Below are 22,075 nucleotides of genomic sequence, written 5' to 3'. Positions count from 1 at the left end.
AGAGAAGCTTGCCGTGCAGATCTCTCCATACTTCCACCAAACACTCCAGCTGGCATTTGCCATAACAGAGAACAGTGTGCATCTGTGGTCAATCTGTACATATACATATGGTTTGGCATGTGCAGCAGTCACCAAAATAACCTCCACACAACAGCTCTTTTGCTCTGTATGAAGTGGACCTATGACACAGAACACCCACAAGAATATAACCCAATAACAGATGTGCCATGACCTGTAGGCTTGATGGCTGCATGCACCATCGCCCATCACTTGGCGCCATCCATGCTGGTTATGCGCAACAAGAAATGCCATTGCAAGAGCCTCAGTACAGATGGTTGCCTTTTAAACTTGCCTAGCCTCCTGAACAGAAATGAGCTTTTTTGCTTCCTCCTATCAAACCGCTATAGATGCGATGCATGTTGACTTACCCATACAGCTCTCCAAGGAAGTATCAGTGCCTATCCGGACATCATCGATGGCAATCTCACCCGAATGTCCTTTGCTTATAATTCCCTCGAACACAATCTAGGAGTGAATACAAACAGAACAGTGACTGTTATGCTTCCAGTAAAAACAGCCGTTGAATCTTTTTTTTAAAAGGATATACGGTAAAATATACTGAATCCCCTTTGTTAAGTTTTTGCCTTTATTTAGCTAGCTTCCAAGTGACAATGGAAGTTGCACCACTTTATACAATAGTTTCTGCAAAAAACCCACAACTTATTCTGCCTTCACTCCCAAAACAGCCACAGTTGAAAAGGGGAAAGCAGTTTAGTTGCTCAGCTGTCTTAAGATGCACTCTCAGTTACTTCTGGATTTGACCTGCAAGTGTCTGAGAAGCACACTCAACAGTTACTAGGTGTCTACAACATGCTTAGTCATCATCTCTTTCCCTTTCTTACCCCCACAACACTTATAGTGGACATAATGTATAATGACTGAAAATTCCACGTTGCATCTTTCCTCCAATACACAAGCAGCCCCACCTGTTGGTCTTGCACCAAAGAGGCGGCCAAATGCACGTGAACCTTGAATATAAGCTTGGTAAGATGACGCAGTCATGAAATTAAAAGACGCCTGCTTCTTGGGAGAAAAGCAATGACAAACCTAGACAGCATCTTAAAAAGACATCACCTTGCCAACAAAGGTCCATATAGTAAAAGCTATGGTTTTCCCAGTAGTGATGTATGGAAGTGAGAGCTGGACCATCAAGAAGGCTGATCGCCGAAGAATTGATGCTTTTGAATTCTGGTGCTGGAGGAGACTCTTGAGAGTCCCATGGACTGCAAGAAGATCAAACCTCTCCATTCTTAAGGAAATCAGCCCTGAGTGCTCACTGGAAGGACAGATCGTGAAGCTGAGGCTCCAATACTTTGGCCACCTCATGAGAAGAGAAGACTCCCTGGAAAAGACCCTGATGTTGGGAAAGATGGAGGGCACAAGGAGAAGGGGACGACAGAGGACGAGATGGTTGGACAGTGTTCTCGAAGCTACCAGCATGAGTTTGACCAAAGTGCGGGAGGCAGTGGAAGACAGGAGTGCCTGGCGTGCTCTGGTCCATGGGGTCACGAAGAGTCGGACACGACTAAACGACTAAACAACAAGAAGATGACGCCAGATTTTGGGCAGGGGCAGGACGCATTGGCTACATAAGCAATAAGGGCAGCTTGCTCCCACTGGGGTGCCTGGCATGGCCTGCCTTGTTACTCAGCTGTAGCTTTCATTTCCCCGAGATCCAGAATAGTACGCTGAGGACCACCTGGTCCTGCACATTCCCCACTTACGGACTTCATGGAGGGACCTTTGGCAACGAAGCATGAGCTTCAAGGGCAGACAGTTGCCAAATCAGACCCAGAATGCCTTGCCTGGGACCAGGGACATCTCTTAGCAATTCTCATTGGCTACTAAGAAGCAGAGCTGTTTGAACTCCATGCTAGGTAAAGGGACCCCTGACCATTAGATCTAGTTGTGACCGACTCTGGGGTTGCGGCGCTCATCTCGCTTTATTGGCCGAAGGAGCCGGCGTACAGCTTCTGGGTCATGTGGCCAGCATGACTAAGCCGCTTCTGGCGAACCAGAGCAGCGCACGGAAACGCCGTTTACCTTCCCGCCGGAGTGGTACCTATTTATCTACTTGCACTTTGACGTGCTTTTGAACTGCTAGGTTGGCAAGAGCTGGGACCGAGCAACGTGAGCTCACCCCGTCACGGGGATTCGAACCGCCGACCTTCTGATCGGCAGGTCCTAGGCTCTGTGGTTTAACCACAGCGCCACCCACGTCCCACAGTGCCACCCACGTCTCCATGCTACACAAATCCAAATTCTGGTACTGTATGCGGAAATGCAAACTCGGCATGAAGCTGGGTTGGGGTAGAGTGAAACAAAATTAATTCCATGCCCCGGCTAAATTATGCAACTCACTGCAATGTATGCAAATGCGCTTGTCAGGTTTAATTTCCATGCTTTATTTTCAAGCTGATAATTGGCATTTTTACGGGATTTTCTGGCAAGTAGCAGTGCGAGGAACAGAAAGACAATCTGGGTAAATGAGAGGCAAGGAGGGGAAAGTGGCGAGGATAACATGTCTGAAGCAATGTGGTACAGGCAGAGAACCATGCAGGACACAGTAGGTCTGACCCATGCATGATCCAGATACGTCTGATGTTTCCTCAGCTCAGATCCACTGTACAGACTTAAACTGTTTATTACTATTCTGTTCCCAGGAAACCCTGGAAATTGTAGTTCTCTGAAGGTGGTGCTAGAGATCTCTAGCAGATGATTCAAAGCACCCTCATAAACCATAAATTCTAGGAATCTCTGGGAGGGAGAACCATGATTGTTAAAGTAGTACCGTATTTTTTGCTCTATAAGACTCACTTTTTCCCACCCAAAAAGTAAGGGGAAATGTGTGTGCGTCTTATGGAGCGAATGCAGGCTGCGCAGCTATCCCCGAAGCCAGAACAGCAAGAGGGATTGCTGCTTTCACTGCGCAGCGATCCCTCTTGCTGTTCTGGCTTCTGAGATTCAGAATATTATTTTTTTCTTGTTTTCCTCCTACATAAACTGGGTGCGTCTTATGGTCCAGTGCGTCTTATAGAGCGAAAAATACGGTGCATAAAACAGATTTAAGTTTGCCACATAGAAAGGGCCACAAATATTTCAATCACCCTAAGCAGATTTTCTTAAGAAATGTTCAAATCAGCTCTGGAACTCAATTTCCATGTTGGATTTTGAATATAAGAAGCAGAGACAGTGTTTTAGTTTTCTTTCCTAAATTATCTATTTGTACTCGGCTTCTGCTGTCATATAAGGCGTCTGAACAGTAGAAGCTCATTTCGCACAACCCTTCGCCCCAAATCGAGGAAGTGCTAATTGCTTCCATCCTTCCTCCAAAACAGCTCTCTCCCTCTTTAAAAAACAACCACCCTCAAAACAGCGTAGACAAGCTCTTACACAGCCCTTTTCCTAACTGCAAGATGCATTTGTGCTTATCCCTCATGAGTTTTCCAGTTCCCTGACAGGACTACCTGATAATCATCTAAGAGAAAATGGGTGGGGGAAAAATATTTGCAGAGGAGAGATTTTAGGAACATAAAAGGCAACCGTATGAACAAAGACCTAAATCTATGTATAAAACAGGCAAATTCTGAATAACAAATACAGTGTCATTTAGTTACTATAGCAACATGGAAAAACACAATGAAGAAGAAAAGGCCTTGCTCAACAATGTTCTCTAATGATGAATGAAATGGGTTCTGTTGAAGTGCATGAAATGAGAGCACAGCAGAAATATCCACTTGAATCTTGAACCAAAATCTCCAAGCTCACCTGATATGCCATATCGTAGCTGGGTAGAAGGATCCGACCTTCTCTCCACTCGTCCCCTTGGTCTTCCCGGATGATCCACAGTGGCTTGATCTCATGCATGGCTTCCCGACGGACCTGAAGCATCGCTCCGAGGCCGGATACCTGGTATCGGAACATCATGCACACGGCACTCCTGGGCAAGAAGACCCTGGGGCTGATGAGACGGGCGTGTTGCTTTTCTCTCCTCGCACTGCTCTGCAGTCGCAAATAGTTCTTGCCATCTGTTGAAGGAGGAGGTTGATCAGAAACTAGCTAAACCAAAGAGGTAACAAGCTTACTGTGTTGCCCTGTAATAACAGGAGCAATCTCTACGGTTCACAACTCCTCCCATTGTGGACCTCTTTCATTTTTTGGGGAGGTTTTTTTTTAAAAAAAAAAAATTTAAAAGCAAACAAACTATTGACTGATTGTCCTCACCTTCTGTTCCGTACACCAATACAGTGGTACCTTGGTTTGCATACGTTGGTGTTATGTACTGAAGTTCTCACCCTGGGCCAGCAGGGGGATACTGTAGATAGTTATGCAAATGAAGGATCGAAAGTGACGTTCAGTGATTGGATAGTTTTTATGCAAATGAAGGATCGAAAGTGACGTTCAGTGATTGGATAGTTTTAGAAAGTTGCTACAGTAACCTTGTACTGGAGCTCTATATAAGCAGGCTGACTGAGCCCTTCAGTTCAGTTCTGTTCTGGCCTCTGAATAAACAAGAGCTGTTTGAAGAATCACTGTGTCGTCTGATATGTTCACCCACAACTTAACAGTTTTGGATTACAAACATGTCAAACCCGGAAGTGCGTGTCCCGTTTTGCAACCTATTTTTTGGATTACAACCTTTTTTCATTATTATTACGAACAATTTTTTGGGGGAGGCCCCATTGGCAAAAGCGCGCCTTGGGTTACAACCTGTTTTGGTTTACAAACGGACCTCCGGAACGGATTATGGTTGTAAACCAAGGTACCACTGTATTCACTTATTCAAGACCTGTTCGTAACTTTCCACGTAGCCCCTTACAAAGATGTCTTTAAAAGCCCCGCATCTATCCTTGTCCAGATATTGCAAACCACAGCAAAGTCAGTAGCGCATCGAGGAGAGCATATTAACCACAGCTTACAAAAATAACGCCACTAAGAGCAGCCCACTTATCACTGGGGAAGGAAGCAGGAGCGGGCAGCAAAAGAGGTACAACGCAGAAAGCCCACAAAGCAGGAAAGAAAGAAGCCATCGCTCATTATGAGACAAAATATGGAGGATTTCACGGTTGACATGAACCAGAAGAGACACAGGAGCATAAAAAGTGAGGTAGTCTCAGCATACTTGGACCAAATAGCTAGCACACTGCAAAAACAAGGTCAGAGCAAAACATGCTACTTCAGCACATTGTCATTTGCCTCCTTGAAGTCAGGGACTGGCCTCCTACTTTGTTGTCCTGCTCTTGATTCCAATCAAGATGCGTCACCTACAGTTACAATGCAGAGTCCTACTGTACCTAAGATCCTATCTATGGGGTGATCTAAAGGAGGAAAGAGTTCCTGCAGCAGCTGTGCAAAAGAGGAGATTTTAACAGGATATATTTGTCATGCAAAAGGGACGCGGGTGGCACTGTGGGTTAAACCACAGAGGCTAGGACTTGCCGATCAGAAGGTTGGCGGTTCGAATCCCCGCAACGGGGTGAGCTCCCGTTGCTCGGTCCCTGCTCCTGCCAACCTAGCAGTTCGGAAGCACGTCAAAGTGCAAGTAGATAAATAGGTACCGCTCTGGCGGGAAGATAAACGGCATTTCCATGCGCTGCTCTGGTTCGCCAGAAGCAGCTTAGTCATGCTGGCCACATGACCCGGAAGCTGTACGCCGGCTCCCTTGGCCAATAAAGTGAGATGAGCGCCGCAACCCCAGAGTCAGTCACGCCTGGACCTAATGGTCAGGGGTCCCTTTACCTTTTTATTTGTCATGCAGGGATTCAAAAAGCTATACCTTTTAACATTCCCTCTTCTAAACAACCATTAAAAGTCCACAAACCCCATTCTCCTTTGAAACAGCAGTGTGGCATTGTAACACACTGCCTCCAGCTCCTGCACTCAACACGGCACACTAATGTTTGGGGGAAGATGCAAAATATTAATGCAAAATAGTTTGATTGGTTTCTGACCTTCTTGCCCAGCAACAGAACTGCTTTGGGCTTTCCTGCATCTTCCAGCACCAAAGGAGTTGGCAACATCTGGTAGCTGGAAGCCAAATCCTACAAGCCTACCTACACCTCTGCTAAAGCAAAGGATTACTTACATTGTAATAGGTCCGGCCAAGGCTCCTATATCTTTAACAGCTGTGCAACAAGCAGAAATTCGGTTTCCGAAGTTTTCCCCTTCACTCCATTTGCACGTGGGGAAAAGCTCACCTGCTCAGTTTCTGCTTGTTGCATAGATATTAAAGACATGGAAACCTTGGGAGGGAAACAGATTCTGCATGCAATTCTAGAAGAAGAAGAAGAAGAAGAAGAAGAAGAAGAAGAAGAAGAAGAAGAAGAAGAAGAAGAGGAGGAGGAGGAGGAGGAGTTTGGATTTGATATCCCGCTTTATCACTACCCGAAGGAGTCTCAAAGCAGCTAACATTCTCCTTTCTCTTCCTTCCCCACAACAAACACTCTGTGAGGTGAGTGGGGCTGAGAGACTTCAGAGAAGTGTGACTGGCCCAAGGTCACCCAGCAGCTGCATGTGGAGGAGCGGGGACGCGAACCCAGTTCACCAGATTACGAGTCTACCGCTCTTAACCACTACACCACACTGGCTCTCATACTGGAGCTGACTGAAAGAAAAATCCTTAGACAGAGCAAGTAGATATACATAGGATCAGGCTGTAAAAAAACACAAGTCTTCAATTTTTGAAAACATCAGTGTTTTGAGAAAATATGGCACAGAATATGTCATTATAATTTATGGAAGAAACTGAGATATGTGTACCACACAAATTATGATGCATATGTTGGGCTAAATTTATTCAAGTTTGTTAATTACGTATCTACTATTTATGACTCTCTAACCTGGTACATTAAATTATTATCAGATACATGGTAAAAAGAACCCTTCAAAATGCTCGCTAATACTTTTCGTGGAGAACTTTGTGCAAGAGTCCCATATCATGCAATAAAATCACATCTCTTAGCCTGCCAAGTTCAAATGTTTCTCGTCTGTCCCTCTCTCTTAATATCTGAAAGAAAATGGGCCACAAATACTGCTTCTATTCCCCCAAGATTGGCATCTTGCATCTCAAGGGCTTAGATTATTTTCTGTATTTTCCCTCCCTCCTCCTGTTGCTTATACAGTGGTACCTCGGGTTACAGACGCTTCAGGTTACATACGCTTCCGCTAACCCAGAAATAGTACCTTGGGTTAAGAACTTTGCTTCAGGATGAGAACAGAAATCATGCTCTGGCATCGGGGCAGCAGCAGGAGGCTCCATTAGCTAAAGTGGTGCTTCAGGTTAAGAACAGTTTTAGGTTAAGAACAGTCCTCCGGAACGAATTAAGTTCTTAACCAGAGGTACCACTGTACTTCACACCATTCTGAATGACCTCAACTTGTTTTTGTAATAATTTAATTAAAAAAATTGAGAATCAAACATACTAAAAGATAGTTGGTAACTTGCATATGACTTTCGGTTTGAACCCAACCTGTTGGTTAAAATAATAATAATAATAATAATAATAATAATAATAATAATAATAATAATTTGTACCCTGCCCATCTGATTGGGTTGCCCCATCCACTCTGGGTGGCTTCCAGCATATATAAACCCATAGCAAAACATTAAAACTTAAAAAAGCTTCTCTATACAGGGCTGCCTCCAGATGTCTCCTAAATGTTATCTCCTTGACATCTGATGGGAGGGCATTTCACAGGGTGGGCACCACTACTAAGGCGGCCGTCATGGGTTATGAATCCTTTTTGTTTGTTTTATATCTTGCACAAGCCAGTATAGGGAGAGACTAGTCTCAAGAATATCCACTGGGTGTGCGGAAAGGCAGCAGATTACATCGACTGAGACAGATCAGTAAGGAGAACGTCTATTTCACCAGCAGCCATAAGCATGGAAGTCGGCTGATTAAGACACCGAAAAGCTTAAGGCAAAAGATTGACATAATTAGGACAAGTGAAAGTGCTGTAATCGGCAGGGGGAAATTGACTCTGTAATCATGACATTGGTGGTGGTGGCGGCTCATATTTATTCTGCCTCAAATTTGCTCCACTTACGAGTCAGAAGCTGATCCCGACCCCTTGCCAACATTGCAAGCTGGGAGGGAACCTCTCCCTGACACTTGTGGTCCCCCCCCCAACCCACTCCCATCACCAGCAGCAAATACTTTGCAATCAGAGCCTGGCTGACAATTTCACTGATGATACACGAGGGAGATTGAAGCTCGTCATCTTTCACTTTCTCTATCTCCCCACTTCTTCATATTGCAGATGACTGGCCACCCCGAAGCATAAACAGTGTGGCGAAGTTGTTGCCATCTTTGATCTAGGTAAAGGTGATTCAGTCAGGTGAAGCAGGGGTTCAGGGAGAAACGGGGCTGTTTTTAGGTAAAACAACTCTGCCCCCTCTAGTAGCCATGGCCAGTTGGCCACCCTTCCTCCACAGCGTCCCTTAAAAAAACAAGTAGGCAGAGGCCTGGTGACATGGGAGGTGTGTACTGCTGAACTTCTGCCCAAAAGTCCTGCCAGAAAACAAGATAGCAACCCTAGGTGAGGAGATTTGAGGAAGCATGTCTAGGTGGTGGACTGACTGAAAGTAATTTGAATTTGACTTGTCAACGTTTGAAATAGGAATAGCAGCCGATCGTGCAGTTGAGCCCGGGGCAGCAGAGACTCTTTGCATTACTGAAACTGCTATTACAATTAAAAGGTGTCCCTCCCCCCCCCTCCTCCACCCCACAATTATTGACCTTGTACACACACTGGACACAATCTAGTACAAAATTAGGTGTGATTAAGCAAGTTCAAATCAATTGGATCAAGGACAACTAACTAACTTGGTGTTGGGATGGAGTTGTTGCATCTTGAACTATCTTTGGTCGTAAAGAAGAACAATTATGCTTATTTACAGTGTTGCCAAGTGGCTAGTGTTGAACCTCAGAACGTTTGGTCTTAAATGTGATGCCTCTGCTAAGCAGGCAAATAAACACTGTCTTTATATTTATAGTTACAGATAGGTAGCCGTGTTGGTCTGCCATAGTCAAAATAAAAAAATTCCTTCCAGTAGCACCTTAAAGACCAACTAAGTTAGTTCTTGGTATGAGCTTTCGTGTGCATGCACACTTCTACAGATACACTGAAACAGAAGTTGCCAGATCCTTCTATATAGTGAGAAGGTGGGGAGGGGTATTACTCAGAAGGGTGGTGGGAATTATACATGACTAAGCCATTTCTCACCTTCTCACCCCTTGCCTTTTCCTGTAAGACCTATTACAGTCGTTAAGAGTCGTCAACAGGCTCATCTCAGCTAACTGCCAATCTCCCATTCCCACCACCCTTCTGAGTAATACCCCTCCCCACCTTCTACTATATAGAAGGATCTGGCAACTTCTGTTTCAGTGTATCTGAAGAAGTGTGCATGCACACGAAAGCTCATACCAAGAACTAACTTAGTTGGTCTTTAAGGTGCTACTGGAAGGAATTTTTTATTTTTATATTTATATTGAGAGACACGGGTGGAGCTGTGGGTTAAACCACAGAGCCTAGGGCTTGCCGATCAGAAGGTCGGCGGTTCGAATTCCCGTGACGGGGTGAGCTCCTGTTGCTCGGTCCCTGTTCCCGCCAACCTAGCAGTTCAAAAACACACCAAAAAGTGCAAGTAGATAAATAGGTACCGCTCCGGCGGGAAGGTGAACGGCATTTCCGTGCGCTGCTCTGGTTCGCCAGAAGCAGCTTAGTCATGCTGGCCACATGACCCGGAAGCTGTACGCCAGCTCCCTCGGCCAATAAAGCAAGATGAGCGCCGCAACCCCAGAGTCGGCCACGACTGGACCTGATGGTCAGGGGTCCCTTTACCTTTACTATATTTATATTATTATTATGAATTAAATTTATATGCCACTTTTCATCAAAGGGTGGCTTACAGCATAAAAACAAAAGATGCATAATATTTAAATGAATTGGCTATATGCTACAGAACCATGACCAGATTCAGAGACATTTAAGTTTTAATGTCCCAAAATGCTGAGTGAGACTTCCTTGACTCCTCCAAGCCATCCTTCATATGCTTGCCATCCATTTTAAAGGCTATGGTGTCTTTTGATAACTTTGTTTTCTTACTATATTATTTTCTCTCCAACTCATCTGCAGGTGAATTTCAGACAACAAAATTTTCTTAACGAGATGGATTTTATTTCTTTTTGCAGTTGATGCTTAGTAAGATGGAACTAAGAGGAACCGTGTTAACGTGTTCAATGCCTGGTACTCATGTTGTCAACAATCTAGATCTTCAGCAAGGCAAACCTGAACCCACCAAGTGGGAACTAAAAATAATAATTGTTAAGTTGTTAAGACATTTGAATCCAAATAATCACCACATGATGAGATGTTAAGTCACCCAAACACGGTTAAGTCATCCAAATACGCAACGTACTTCAGCTGGGGTTGAATTCATATCCAGAAGAAGCTGATTCTATGTACCCTTACCTAGTTCAATAAGCTGGATAGCTCATGGTAGATTTTGACTTGACTCAAGCTATTTTTCATAATTCCCTGCCTTCAAAAGTGAGTGACATCTAGGCTGATGAGAGCTCAGATACCAAGAAGTACATTTTTCAAAGGCTCTTAGGCACTTATCTTCCAATGAAATTAATAGGTGTCAGACACTCGAGTGTCACTCTGGCATCAAAAAATTCTACATCCACGCAACTAGTATCATAATGTAGCCCTCTTCATTAAAAACATGTAATCAAAGTGTCACTGGATTTAGAGGAGCCGTATCAAGGGAATCAAATGAAATTTGTCAAGACTCTCCACCACTTCTGAATTTCCTGCCAGTATGACCAATAGGAGGGAAACACTTCCAAGAGATTAGAGCAGCTGTGCAATAGTGGAACAGGAGACCATTCCCCAAAGCGTTTCTCTGTAGAAGCTATGTGCTACAGAGAAATTGTATTATGCTTGTCTACTATGCCCACAGATCGTGAAGCTGAGGCTCCAATACTTTGGCCACCTCATGAGAAGACTCCCTGGAAAAGACCCTCATGTTGGGAAAGATGGAGGGCACAAGGAGAAGGGGACGACAGAGGATGAGATGGTTGGATAGTGTTCTTGAAGCGACCAGCATGAGTTTGACCAAACTGCGGGAGGCAGTAGAAGACAGGAGTGCCTGGCGTGCTCTGGTCCATGGGGTCACAAAGAGTCGGACACGACTAAACAACTAAACCACAACAACACTATGCCCACTGACCGTATCTACAGTCATACCTCATGTTGCATCCGCTTCATGTTGTGACTTTTCGCGTTACGTCCTGCGGCAACCTGGAAGTATCAGAACGGGTAACTTCCAGGTTTCGCCGCTCACACATGCGCAGAAGCACTAAATTGCGCCACACGCCTGTGCAGACACAGCGCTTCGAGTTGTGGGCATTTCACGTTACGGACGGGCCTCCGGAACGGATCCCATCCGTAACATGAGGTACTACTGTATCTTGCCTCTGGACTTGGTAAACACTCAAACATTGGGTGTTAACATTTGCACAGTGCCTAAAAAGTCCATGGTTGGTATCCAACATTTTCCCCAACTCTCTTCTGCAGCCCACTGCACCTCCCCATAACCCCCTCCAGAGGGTTGGGGGGTCCTTTGGAGAAGATTGGGGGGCAGCACACGGTAGGAGAGGAAACAAAGTGCTGTTGCATTAGTGAAACACCACTAGTGCTCCTTTGGCTACAACCCCATAAGTCAAACTGCACAGTCATTTCCCAGATTGTGTGGGTTAACATCTATTTAGGGCCTATGCAGGACCTGTGAGAAGGCAAGGTGGATATCCTTCAAACCTAGAAGCAGTGAAACACACTAAAGGAATGCACAGAATTCTGCTACTGGGTCACATGTAGCCTATGGGACACATTTGCCTAACTTAAAAAGGCTTTCTCAAGTAGAAATAAACATGGACAACACAGAGGTGGTTTTGCCTTTTGTCATATGTAGCACCCCAAGAGTAAAGATGCCTGCTTAATCCCCATTGATCTTCCCGTTATATTACCTAACACAACTGAGCGGCCCAACAGATTACAGCATGGATAAAAGGAAAATGGGAAAAGGTGAGGACACAACAAACTGGCCATCTCCTGACGGAATTGAGGCATGAGGAGTCAGGGAAGAGACCCTTGATAAATGATTATGAGGGTAAAGCTCCAACAAAGGTCCTTGCCAACAAAGGTCCGTATAGTAAAAGCTATGGTTTTCCCAATAGTGATGTATGGAAGTGAGAGCTGGACCATCAAGAAGGCTGATCGCCGAAGAATTGATGCTTTTGAATTATGGTGCTGGAGGAGACTCTCGAGAGTCCCATGGACTGCAAGAAGATCAAAACTCTCCATTCTTAAGGAAATCAGCCCTGAGTGCTCACTGGAAGGAAAGATCGTGAAGCTGAGGCTCCAATACTTTGGCCACCTCATGAGAAGAGAAGACTCCCTGGAAAAGACCCTGATGTTGGGAAAGATGGAGGGCACAAGGAGAAGGGGACGACAGAGGACAAGATGGTTGGATAGTGTTCTTGAAGCTACCAGCATGAGTCTGACCAAACTGCGGGAGGCAGTGGAAGACAGAAGTGCCTGGCGTGCTTTGGTCCAGGGGGTCACGAAGAGACGGACATGACTAAACGACTAAACAACAACAACAAAGCTCCAATGATGCTTGCGTTGTACACTGAAAACCACTGGTCAATAGTGTCTTAGGCCATCACCCGCTTCAGGTTAAAGTTCAGCAGATCAAATAACTTTTGACCACTTTGCCCAAGATGCTTTGACCACTTTGCCCAATGCTTTGGTCAAGCAGAGCCCAGGCCAACTCTTGCATGGAGACATCAGGATTGCATATTAGGCTCCTCCTGTACTTATTTTTTAGGCTCAGACACCTTTCGATTTGGGTGTTGCTTTCTATGTGTACCAGAGGAGTAGGAAATGTCATCTGAATACACTCTTGACTCATTCGGATTGCAAAATGTTGCAGTGAGACAAAGATGCCTGGCTAGAGTATCAGCTGAGGAAGCAAGAACAAGTTGTAGCTTGCTTTTTATTGTACTTTTTTTGCAACGAAAGGAAAGAAAAAAATAAAACCAAACCATTGACCGCTGACATTAGCCATAAGAACGTTCTATCAATCCTAATTCAAACATAGTGATATAGGCAGCCCATATGTCCAAATAGGCATCTAAAGAAGATTAATGATTATAAACCATATGTTGAAACCTAGAAATGGCACATGAGATCCGCAGTAGTGGAGGGTGGGTGATTGTCCCTTCCAGCTTTGCGGTGCAAGTCTCTTTTATTTTAAGATAGAATATCAGCCTTCCTAAGGAATGATTAAAACAAAAATCATAAAAAGCCAAGCAGCAATCTTATGATTACCTTGAGTACAAAACTGCTTTGCCAAGCAAGACACAAATTTTGAAATGCTATGCTATGTTTTTTCTTAAATCCACTATCTAGTCATATCTTCGTTTCCTTGCTCCGAAGCTTTAAAAGCTATCTGCAATTCAATGAAGATTAGTCAAGCCAGACTGTTAGCTTCCTGCAGCAAAGTCCAACATTCTGTAGAGCACTTAGCAAAACTTCTTTAATTCTCATGTTGTCACTACAAACGGCTTCACCTATGCACATACATATAGCCACAGATACAGATGTTTTAGAATTAAAATGGTATCTGATGAACCCTTGGTCGAAAATTAACCACTTAAACTTTTGGAGGAAAATTAACTCATCGTGAATTGCTGCGAAAAACAGTCCAGCATCATTTCACAATTTCTGAGATCCACACATTCGTTACTTGATGGCTGCACCATTAAGCAACTTATGTGAATGCAGACAGAATACCGCAGAAAGAACTTTGCTATCACTAGACACAACACTGCTCAGTAGAGCATTTCGTACATCCAGCTGCCAGCCATCATATGTAGAGCAATTCAGCATGGAGGAAGTAGATAAAAGGTAAAAGGACCCCTGACCATTAGGTCCAGTTGTGACCGACTCTGGGGTTGCGGCGCTTATCTCGCTTTATTGGCCGAGGGAGCCGGCGTACAGCTTCCGGGTCATGTGGCCAGCATGACTTCTGGCGAACCAGAGCAGCGCACGGAAACACTGTTTACCTTCCCGCCGGAGCGGTACCTATTTATCTACTGGCACTTTGACGTGCTTTCGAACTGCTAGGTTGGCAGGAGCAGGGACCGAGCAACGGGAGCTCACCCCGTCACGGGGATTCGAACTGCTGCCCTTCTGATCGGCAAGTCCTAGGCTCTGTGGTTTAACCTACAGCACCACCCGCGTCCCTGATCAGGAGAAAGTAGAAGGGAGGAGGAAATTTTCCCCAATAGAACTTTCCCTCACTGTCTTGCAATTACTGTGTCGCTGGCAGGAAGACTTGGTGGTTGTGTTAACCCCTTCCAACAATTCACTAGATGATGAGTTCACTGGACAGTTGCTAGGAAAACCACTGTTTCCTCCAACAAAGCAGCTGGGCACTAAGTAGAGCTCAAGCGTGGTAGGATAGTGAGTCTGACTTGTATCCTAAGTGTTGAACAACATGAAGAGGAAATGTTGGTGCACCTTTAAAAGTCGCACAAAGGGGAGAATTTTAGTGGGCGTGCTTTTCTTCCATTATAGTTCTGCAGCATCGGACTGAAGTTCTCCTTACTACACACTCACACTGTACCTGAATTTCAAAGCTCCATTCCTAGAACAGTCAGATGAGACAAGGCCCAGCATGTGGGATATAGAGCATTTGGAACTGGAAAGGCATCTGTGGCACTAAGCAAGTAGAAAAGGGGGAAAAATAATATCTAAGGGCAGCCACAGTGATTGCAACTAACCTTAAATACAGATGTACACCTATCATAAAAAGATATCATATGGTCACTAAACAAGAGGGAGGATGTTTTTATTTCCCCCCTAAAGTGATTGATTTTGGCTTTGGGGGCATCCCAAATGCTTTGATGTGCAGACGTTTATTCTTTGGGGAAGACAAGGGGAATCTGTACATAGCTGCGGATCTGGTACGGAGCTTCAGAATATACTTTGGAGAGACGAGTACAGAACAGGCAGCAGGCATTACCTGCTCTCGTGTAATTTCAAGCATTAAATTGGTGGGTCTCTTGAACGACTGGAGGAATCTAATGAAAGGCTTGTGGCCAAATAAACAAGACCGGCCGCAGAGCTAATTGCCAAAGCAGCTTGCCTCAGCCAAGCCATTCCAGTAATTCATATTTTTGGAAAGATAGTGATTGGCACCAAAGGGAAGGAGGTACCTGAATTGAGGGGATGTAGGAGATTATTACTTTTTTAAAAAAACCTACCTGACACTGAACCATTTGAAGAAAGCATTTTTGCAGCAAGTTTCTGATCAATACCTCTGGGATCAGCAGCACATTTTAGCCCTCGGCTGACTCTTTGATTTTAAAAGGTATCTGTTCTTAGTAAAGAGATAGCAAAAGCTTCCACTGAATTGGCACCCAGTGTTCAAAAGGGTGATCCTAGGAACTGAGGGCAAACCAGTCTCCGATTTTCTGCCTGCTTCTGCAAGCTACAGCTTCATATGGAGATTGATGGGAGCATCTGGACCAGGGGTCAGCAAACTTTTTCATCGGGGGCCGGTCCACTGTCCCTCACACCTTGTGGGGGGCCAGACTATATTTTGAAAAATATAATTACCCTGCAAGCTGGTCCCGCAGCTGCCTCCGGAGCCGGGGAAGGAACGCACTCTGCACGCGCTCAGGAGCACGTCTTGGCGCCGCCCGCTCACCGGCGTTGTTGATGAGCAGCAGCCGCTCCATTGGCCCGTCCCCGCGGAGCTCCCAGGTGGCGTGCACCACGTGCTGTGGCCCGTTCTCCAAGGCCAGGTCGGTGGGCAGGCCGCGCACATGGAACGCCGGGCAGGCGGCATGCAGATTGCCCTCCAGCTGTTCCAGCGTGGCTGCCAAACGCGCCACCAGCAGCAGCACCGAGCCAGGCATCAGCAGGTGTGCCAAGCTCTGGCCCGCAACACACCCATCACAATGCCCAAGGCACAGCCCAGACCTGCTGCCTGCCCGCCGGACTCTCCGTCCAGCCAATCGGAAGCTGTATCAGTGTCATCGCCCGCCCAGAGGCATCTGTGGCTTTGGATTGGCTGCAGGAGCTTTCTGCAGCCAATCCGAAACCGTGCAGCGTCGCAGAAGTCTGTCCCCGCGCAGCAAGGCATCCGCTGCTTCTTTTCAAGGAAACGCTGTGCCGTTTAGATCAGCGAGGACTGACCGAGTGGGTGGCAGGGTCAGTGGTCTGGATTTACGAGCTTGCTGGGCCGCATCTGGCCCCCGGGTCGTAGTTTGCCGACCCCTGATCTGGACAAAGCACTTTCTTAAAGATATAGTAGATCGACTGGCTGACCCTTATGAAATATGAGTGGTTGGACTTTAGCTCATGCAACATAAGACAAATGTTTGATCAGTGGGCCCAGTGTCTGTTCCGGCCAGGTAAAGTGTTTTTTTGGGGGGGCGGCATTTTTACACAGGACTCTAAAGCTGTTTTTGAACTGCTGCTCCACAATTTACACACATTTTTAAATTGTTCGGACAGAAGGAGGAAGAAGTTTACCCTACAGCCGATGCTAATATTACAGAGAGAAGGTCCAAGGATCCACCGTTTCTCAACTCCTTCCTCTGATCTTCAAAATGAGGACAACAGATCCATAACTCATGGATTCTGGCTGAAATCCCTGAATGGTTTTAATGATCTTACAAAACAATAAATACACAACAAGGCCAACTTAAGCTGGTGCTTTAAAAGTTATACCTTTTCTGCCTGTGTGACATCCTTCTTAACCTGCAGTAGCCTTCCTTGGATAAAGATGGATCAGTCATCAATAAATGTGATATTTATACCAGGTGGGCATCTTGCCTCACAGGGAAAACCTTCTCAATTCAGTTACCTGTTAATTTACTTGCCAAGTCATCACCATTTTATTTTCTAAATAAAAATCCATCTATCAGGCAAATCAATGAAGACTTACAGCACTGCAAGTCGGCACAAAATCAAGCCCTTAATCTAATTTAGGGGAGCCAGTAAGATGATCAGGCCCATCGCTTCAATCACTTTTAATTAAGCTTGCTTTCTCTGAACGGCAACTGCAGCTCCCACTAAGTTTAGCTGTGATCCTTCTGTTACCATAACTTATTTCAATACCTGAAAGACCAGGCTAACATCCTTTGTTGTGTGATGTTCACACTAAATGCAAGCTGTCCTCCCTCTGTGAGGGTAAGTGGGAACGACTGGGGTGAGATGCAAAACCAGCTGGGATAAGACAGTTATTAATAGCATGTGTGCTGATCACCTGGAAGAGGTTAAGTTCCCAAAACCAGAAGGCATGGAAGAACATGGGCAGGACACACTAAAGAATGCCATGGGTCCCATATAGCTATGGAGAGCTCTGTGCCTGGTTGTGTTTTTTTTACTGTCATCCCCGGTTGTAAAACATCTAATTACCTAATGCAGAGGAAGAACTTCAGCTCTGCAATGTACTTTACAGTAATGGCTAGGAATGGAAGCCAGAAAGTCCTTGGCTCAAATATTGATTCAGCCATGAACTAGATGGCATTAGGAAAGCCACTCTTTCCCTACGCCCTTACCAAACTCCTTGCACCCCATGCTGTGCAATGCAACATGAAGATAAGACCTACCTTATAAAATTATTATAAATATTATTGCAATGGTGCGTATGGACCCCTCTGAACCCCTCTAAGTGTGATATAAATGAGAATTCTAATAATACTGATAGTTCTTGCTGTTGCTATTACTACTACTACATAGCTTTGGGAGAAGAAAAGGCTAAGGAGTAAGGTAAAGGTCAAGGGACCCCTGACCATTAGGTCCAGTCGTGACCGACTCTGGGGTTGCAGAGCTCATCTCGCTTTATTGGCCAAGGGAGCCGGCCTACAGCTTCCGGGTCATGTGGCCAGCATGACTAAGCCGCTTCTAGCGAACCAGAGCAGCGCACGGAAATGTCGTTTACCTTCCCGCCGGAGCAGTACCTATTTATCTACTTGCACTTTGACGTGCTTTCGAACTGCTAGGTTGGCAGGAGCAGGGACCGAGCAACGGGAGCTCACCCCGTCATGGGGATTCGAACCGCCGACCTTCTGATCAGTAAGTCCTAGGCTCTGTGATTTAACCCACACCACCACCCGCATCCCGCTAAGGAGTAAACCCTCCACAAATCCAGAGTGGAGTCCCCAAGATGGTTGGATGGCGCCTTGTACGCCTCCTTCCGGCAACTCCTGCAGCCAAGCTGGTGCCAAATGTATTGCTCTGTTTTCCTTTGGAGATGGACCACGTCAGTGAGGCTGAGATGATGGTCTTGTCATCTGGGAAGCCCAGGACCCCCATACACATTGCCCAGGCTTGTCCCCCAGGGAGGTCACTTTGCTGCTGCTAACGCAGCAATTTGACTTCACCCCTGAAGGCGCACTCCATTGCCTCTCGAGGCAGACAGATGCCAACACCAACATAGCAAGCTGGCACATCCATCTAACTCAGTACTGTTTCCACAGATTGGCAGCAGCAACCCTCCTCAGATGGGATTCCTGTCCTGCCCTACTTGAAAATTCCAAGGATTGGGAAGGGAATTTGGTTCGACTTTAGAAAAAATGTTTTAAGAATGAGTATTGATGTATAAGTATTGATGTTTAAGTCTGGATAAGGTAAAATTGGTTTTTTAAAATGAACTAAATTAAATGAAAATAAGGTTAGCAAAAATAAATTGAGGAAATGGATGAAAGAGAAAATGTAAAATAATAAGATGTTAAATTAAATTATTAAGTTAAAGCTGAGAAATAAGTAATAAGGATTTGCTGAGCTAATAATTTGAATTGGAATACAAGAAGGGAAGGTGTGAGGAGGTCTGAGAAATAAGTTAAAAGAAACGTTATGTGTTTTTAATTGTTTTTAAGTTTTACATTTTTGTATGTTTGTTATATTTTTCTTTTTTTGTTTGTTGTGGTTGTTTATTTTTGTTTTTGTTTCATTATAGAAAATGCTAATAAATATATATTTAAAAAAAAGAAAATTCCAAGGATTGAAACAAAGCATGTTCTACCACTGAAACTAATCCCCCAAATGATGATACTGTACTAATAATACCACTACCACTCGTTTTGAGGTCACACTCGATTTCCCACAAAATTCTCCCTAACTACTGAATGGTAATACAATCTAATTCCCAGTATCCTCCTTGATTGTCTTCTTCTTCTTCTTCTTCTTCTTCTTCTTCTTCTTCTTCTTCTTCTTCTTCTTCTTCTTCTTCCATTTATTGAATTTATATACCACACAGAGCTCTTCTACTTCGCAAGGAGAATTGTGGACTTTGAGAGACCAACTTCGATTTCACTAAGCACTCTTTCATTACAACTAAGAGTGGCATCTGTTTGCCTATGGAAAGCATGTGAAAATCCATAGGGAGAAAATGTTTGCAATCCCTCCTGGTGGCGTGAGGACTGAAGGTTGCATATTCTATTGCCTTGGATAACAGCTGGAGCTCTGATAGGGCGTTGGGGGTGGGAGGGAGGGAGACGGGGGGTGGGGTGGGGGCGGATATGAATGTATGAATGACCTGCCTGGCTCCCTTTTCACCAACAGGGGTCCCAGAATTTGTAACAGGAGCTTTCAGGAGGATGGTATGGAGATAATCTGTGAAGCTGGAGGTACAAGGAACGGGGGGCTAAAAAAGGAAACATGAAGCTGCCTGAAAGACTATCTTGGAAAAAATGGAATGGAAGCAGCATGTGTCTTGAGGAGTCATCCCCAATGTCAAAGGAGAGCTGGAGATGGACACGTACGCATGAAATGGAAACCAAAGGACATAGGTAGGCTGAAAGCTCCCTTCTATAGACTTCACCATATGAGAGCCAGTGTGGTGTAGTGGTTAAGAGCAGTGGACTCGTAATCTGGTGAACCGGGTTCGATTCCCCGCTCCTCCACATGCAGCTGCTGGGTGACCTTGGGCCAGTCACACTTCTCTGAAGTCTCTCAGCCCCACTCACCTCACAGAGTGTTTGTTGTGGGGGAGGAAGGGAAAGGAGAATGTTAGCCGCTTTGAGACTCCTGAAGGGGAGTGAAAGGCGGGATATCAAATCCAAACTCTTCTTCTTCTTCTTCTTCTTCTTCTTCACCAGTCAAATGACAATTGTGGCACAAATTTTCCCTTCTCCATCTCTCCACACTTCATCTGCATGTGGTATGAGCTGCCTACTCTCCCATTTATTTCTTTAAATTCAGATACTTGTTTTGTATCGCTGGCTGTGAAGAATCCAGAGTGCTGTCTGAGTGCCTCTTAGAAGGGGACCATGTGCCTACAGAGTTTAGAAGAGCTGTAACCTGCAACTGCTGGACCTCTGACCCTTAATAGAAGGAGGACCTTTAACACTTCAGAACCACAGCATCTGGCCTGGGCATGGTCTGAAAACAGCTGCTGTCCTTTGCCCAATGGCTTAGCAGGGAAGTAGGGAGAGAGGGGGAAGTGGGGGTTACAAGATTTCAAGAACTCTCCAACCAGAAAGAACTTTTTCATCCTTTCTTGCCTGGGGCATGATGCTGGTTTTATAGGCATGGAAGGGGGCGACCAGAAAAGCCTCTGAAATATGTGAGAGTGTGAACTAGACAATATCACTATTCTTCTTCCAGCTAGCATAGTACAAGAGGTTCTTTTTATAACTAGAAACCTGAGGGAGCAGAAAGGCACATTGCCTTTCTAAAAAAAATCTGATGAAATGATCTAATAGTTGCAATGTAAATAGGAAAGCCTTTTGCCTACCGTTTCTTAAAACGAACGCCCTTGCATCTTGGCACCTTGCACCCTCCAAGCAAAATATGATGTGCGCAGTCGACAGCATCATGTCAATACAACATGAAGGGACCCGGGTGGCGCTGTGGTCTAAACCACTGAGCCTCTTGAGCTTGCTGATTGGAGGGTTGGCGGCTCCAATCCCCACAATGGAGTGAGCTCCTGTTGTTCTGTCCCAGCTCCTGACAACCTAGCAGTTTGAAAGCACAACAGTGCAAGTAGATAAATAGGTACTGCTGCATCAGGAAGGTAAACGGTGTTTCCGTGCGCTTTGGTTTCCGTCATGGTGTTCCATTGTGCCTAAAGCGGTTTAGTCATGCTGGCCACATGACCCAGAAAGGTGTCTGTATTCAAACACCGGCTCCCTCAGCCAGCCTGGAAGCGAGATGAGCGCCACAACCCCATAGTCGCCTTTGGCTGGGCTTAACCCTCCAGGGGTCCTTTATCTTTATCTTTGCTATTACAACATACTACGGCAAGAATTGATGCTTTTGAATTATGGTGTTGGATGAGACTCTTGAGAGTCCCATGGACTGCAAGAAGATCAAACCTCTCCATTCTTAAGGAAATCAGCCCTGAGTGCTCACTGGAAGGACAGATCATGAAGCTGAGGCTCCAATACTTTGGCCACTCATGAGAAGAGAAGACTCCCTGGAAAAGACCCTGATGTTGGGAAAGATGGAGAGCATAAGGAGAAGGGAACGACAGAGGATGAGATGGTTGGACAGTGTTCTCGAAGCTACCAGCATGAGTTTGACCAAACTGTGGGAGGAAGTGGAAGACAGGAGTGCCTGGCGTGCTCTGGTCGATGGGGTCACGAAGAGTCGGACACGACTAAACGACTAAACAACGGCAAGAAAGGTCCCTACCAAAGTGTGATGGAGAGCACACTTTTGGGACCTGCAGACCCAAAGGCTGTGACCCTCAGCCTAATTTCATGTGGGTGGCAAGCAGGGGGAAAGGAGAGGGGGAAATGGGCAGCAGAAAAGGGAAGAGATGGGTTCTCCTGCCTACGTCGGGCCCCACTTGCCAGATGCCCTACAACAGGGGTCAGCAACCTTTTTCGTCCGTGGGCCAGTCCACCGTCCCTCAGACTATGTGGTGGGCCGGACTATATCTTTTTTTTGGGGGGGGGGGAATGAACGAATTCCTATGCCC

The 22,075-nt window shown here is 45.5% G+C and overlaps 1 protein-coding gene across 2 annotated transcripts in view; it reads right to left on the bottom strand.

Moving 5' to 3' along the window:
* The window catches only part of NRP2 (neuropilin 2), a 259,454-nt gene that overhangs the window by 68,085 nt on the left and 169,294 nt on the right, over positions 1-22,075 (bottom strand). For both annotated transcript variants that reach the window (XM_081208808.1, XM_081208809.1), the window contains exons 13-14: positions 3,829-4,088; positions 429-525 (exon numbers count right to left, since the gene is read on the bottom strand). In XM_081208808.1, coding sequence (XP_081064934.1) covers positions 429-525; positions 3,829-4,088 — 357 coding nt within the window. The remainder of the gene's footprint in view (positions 1-428; positions 526-3,828; positions 4,089-22,075) is intronic.

The sequence above is a fragment of the Podarcis bocagei genome (genome assembly GCF_964188305.1).
Source record: "Podarcis bocagei genome assembly, chromosome: 1".
In the NCBI taxonomy this organism is placed as follows: Eukaryota; Metazoa; Chordata; class Lepidosauria; order Squamata; family Lacertidae; genus Podarcis; species Podarcis bocagei.
This window is presented reverse-complemented; position numbering and strand designations above follow the sequence as displayed.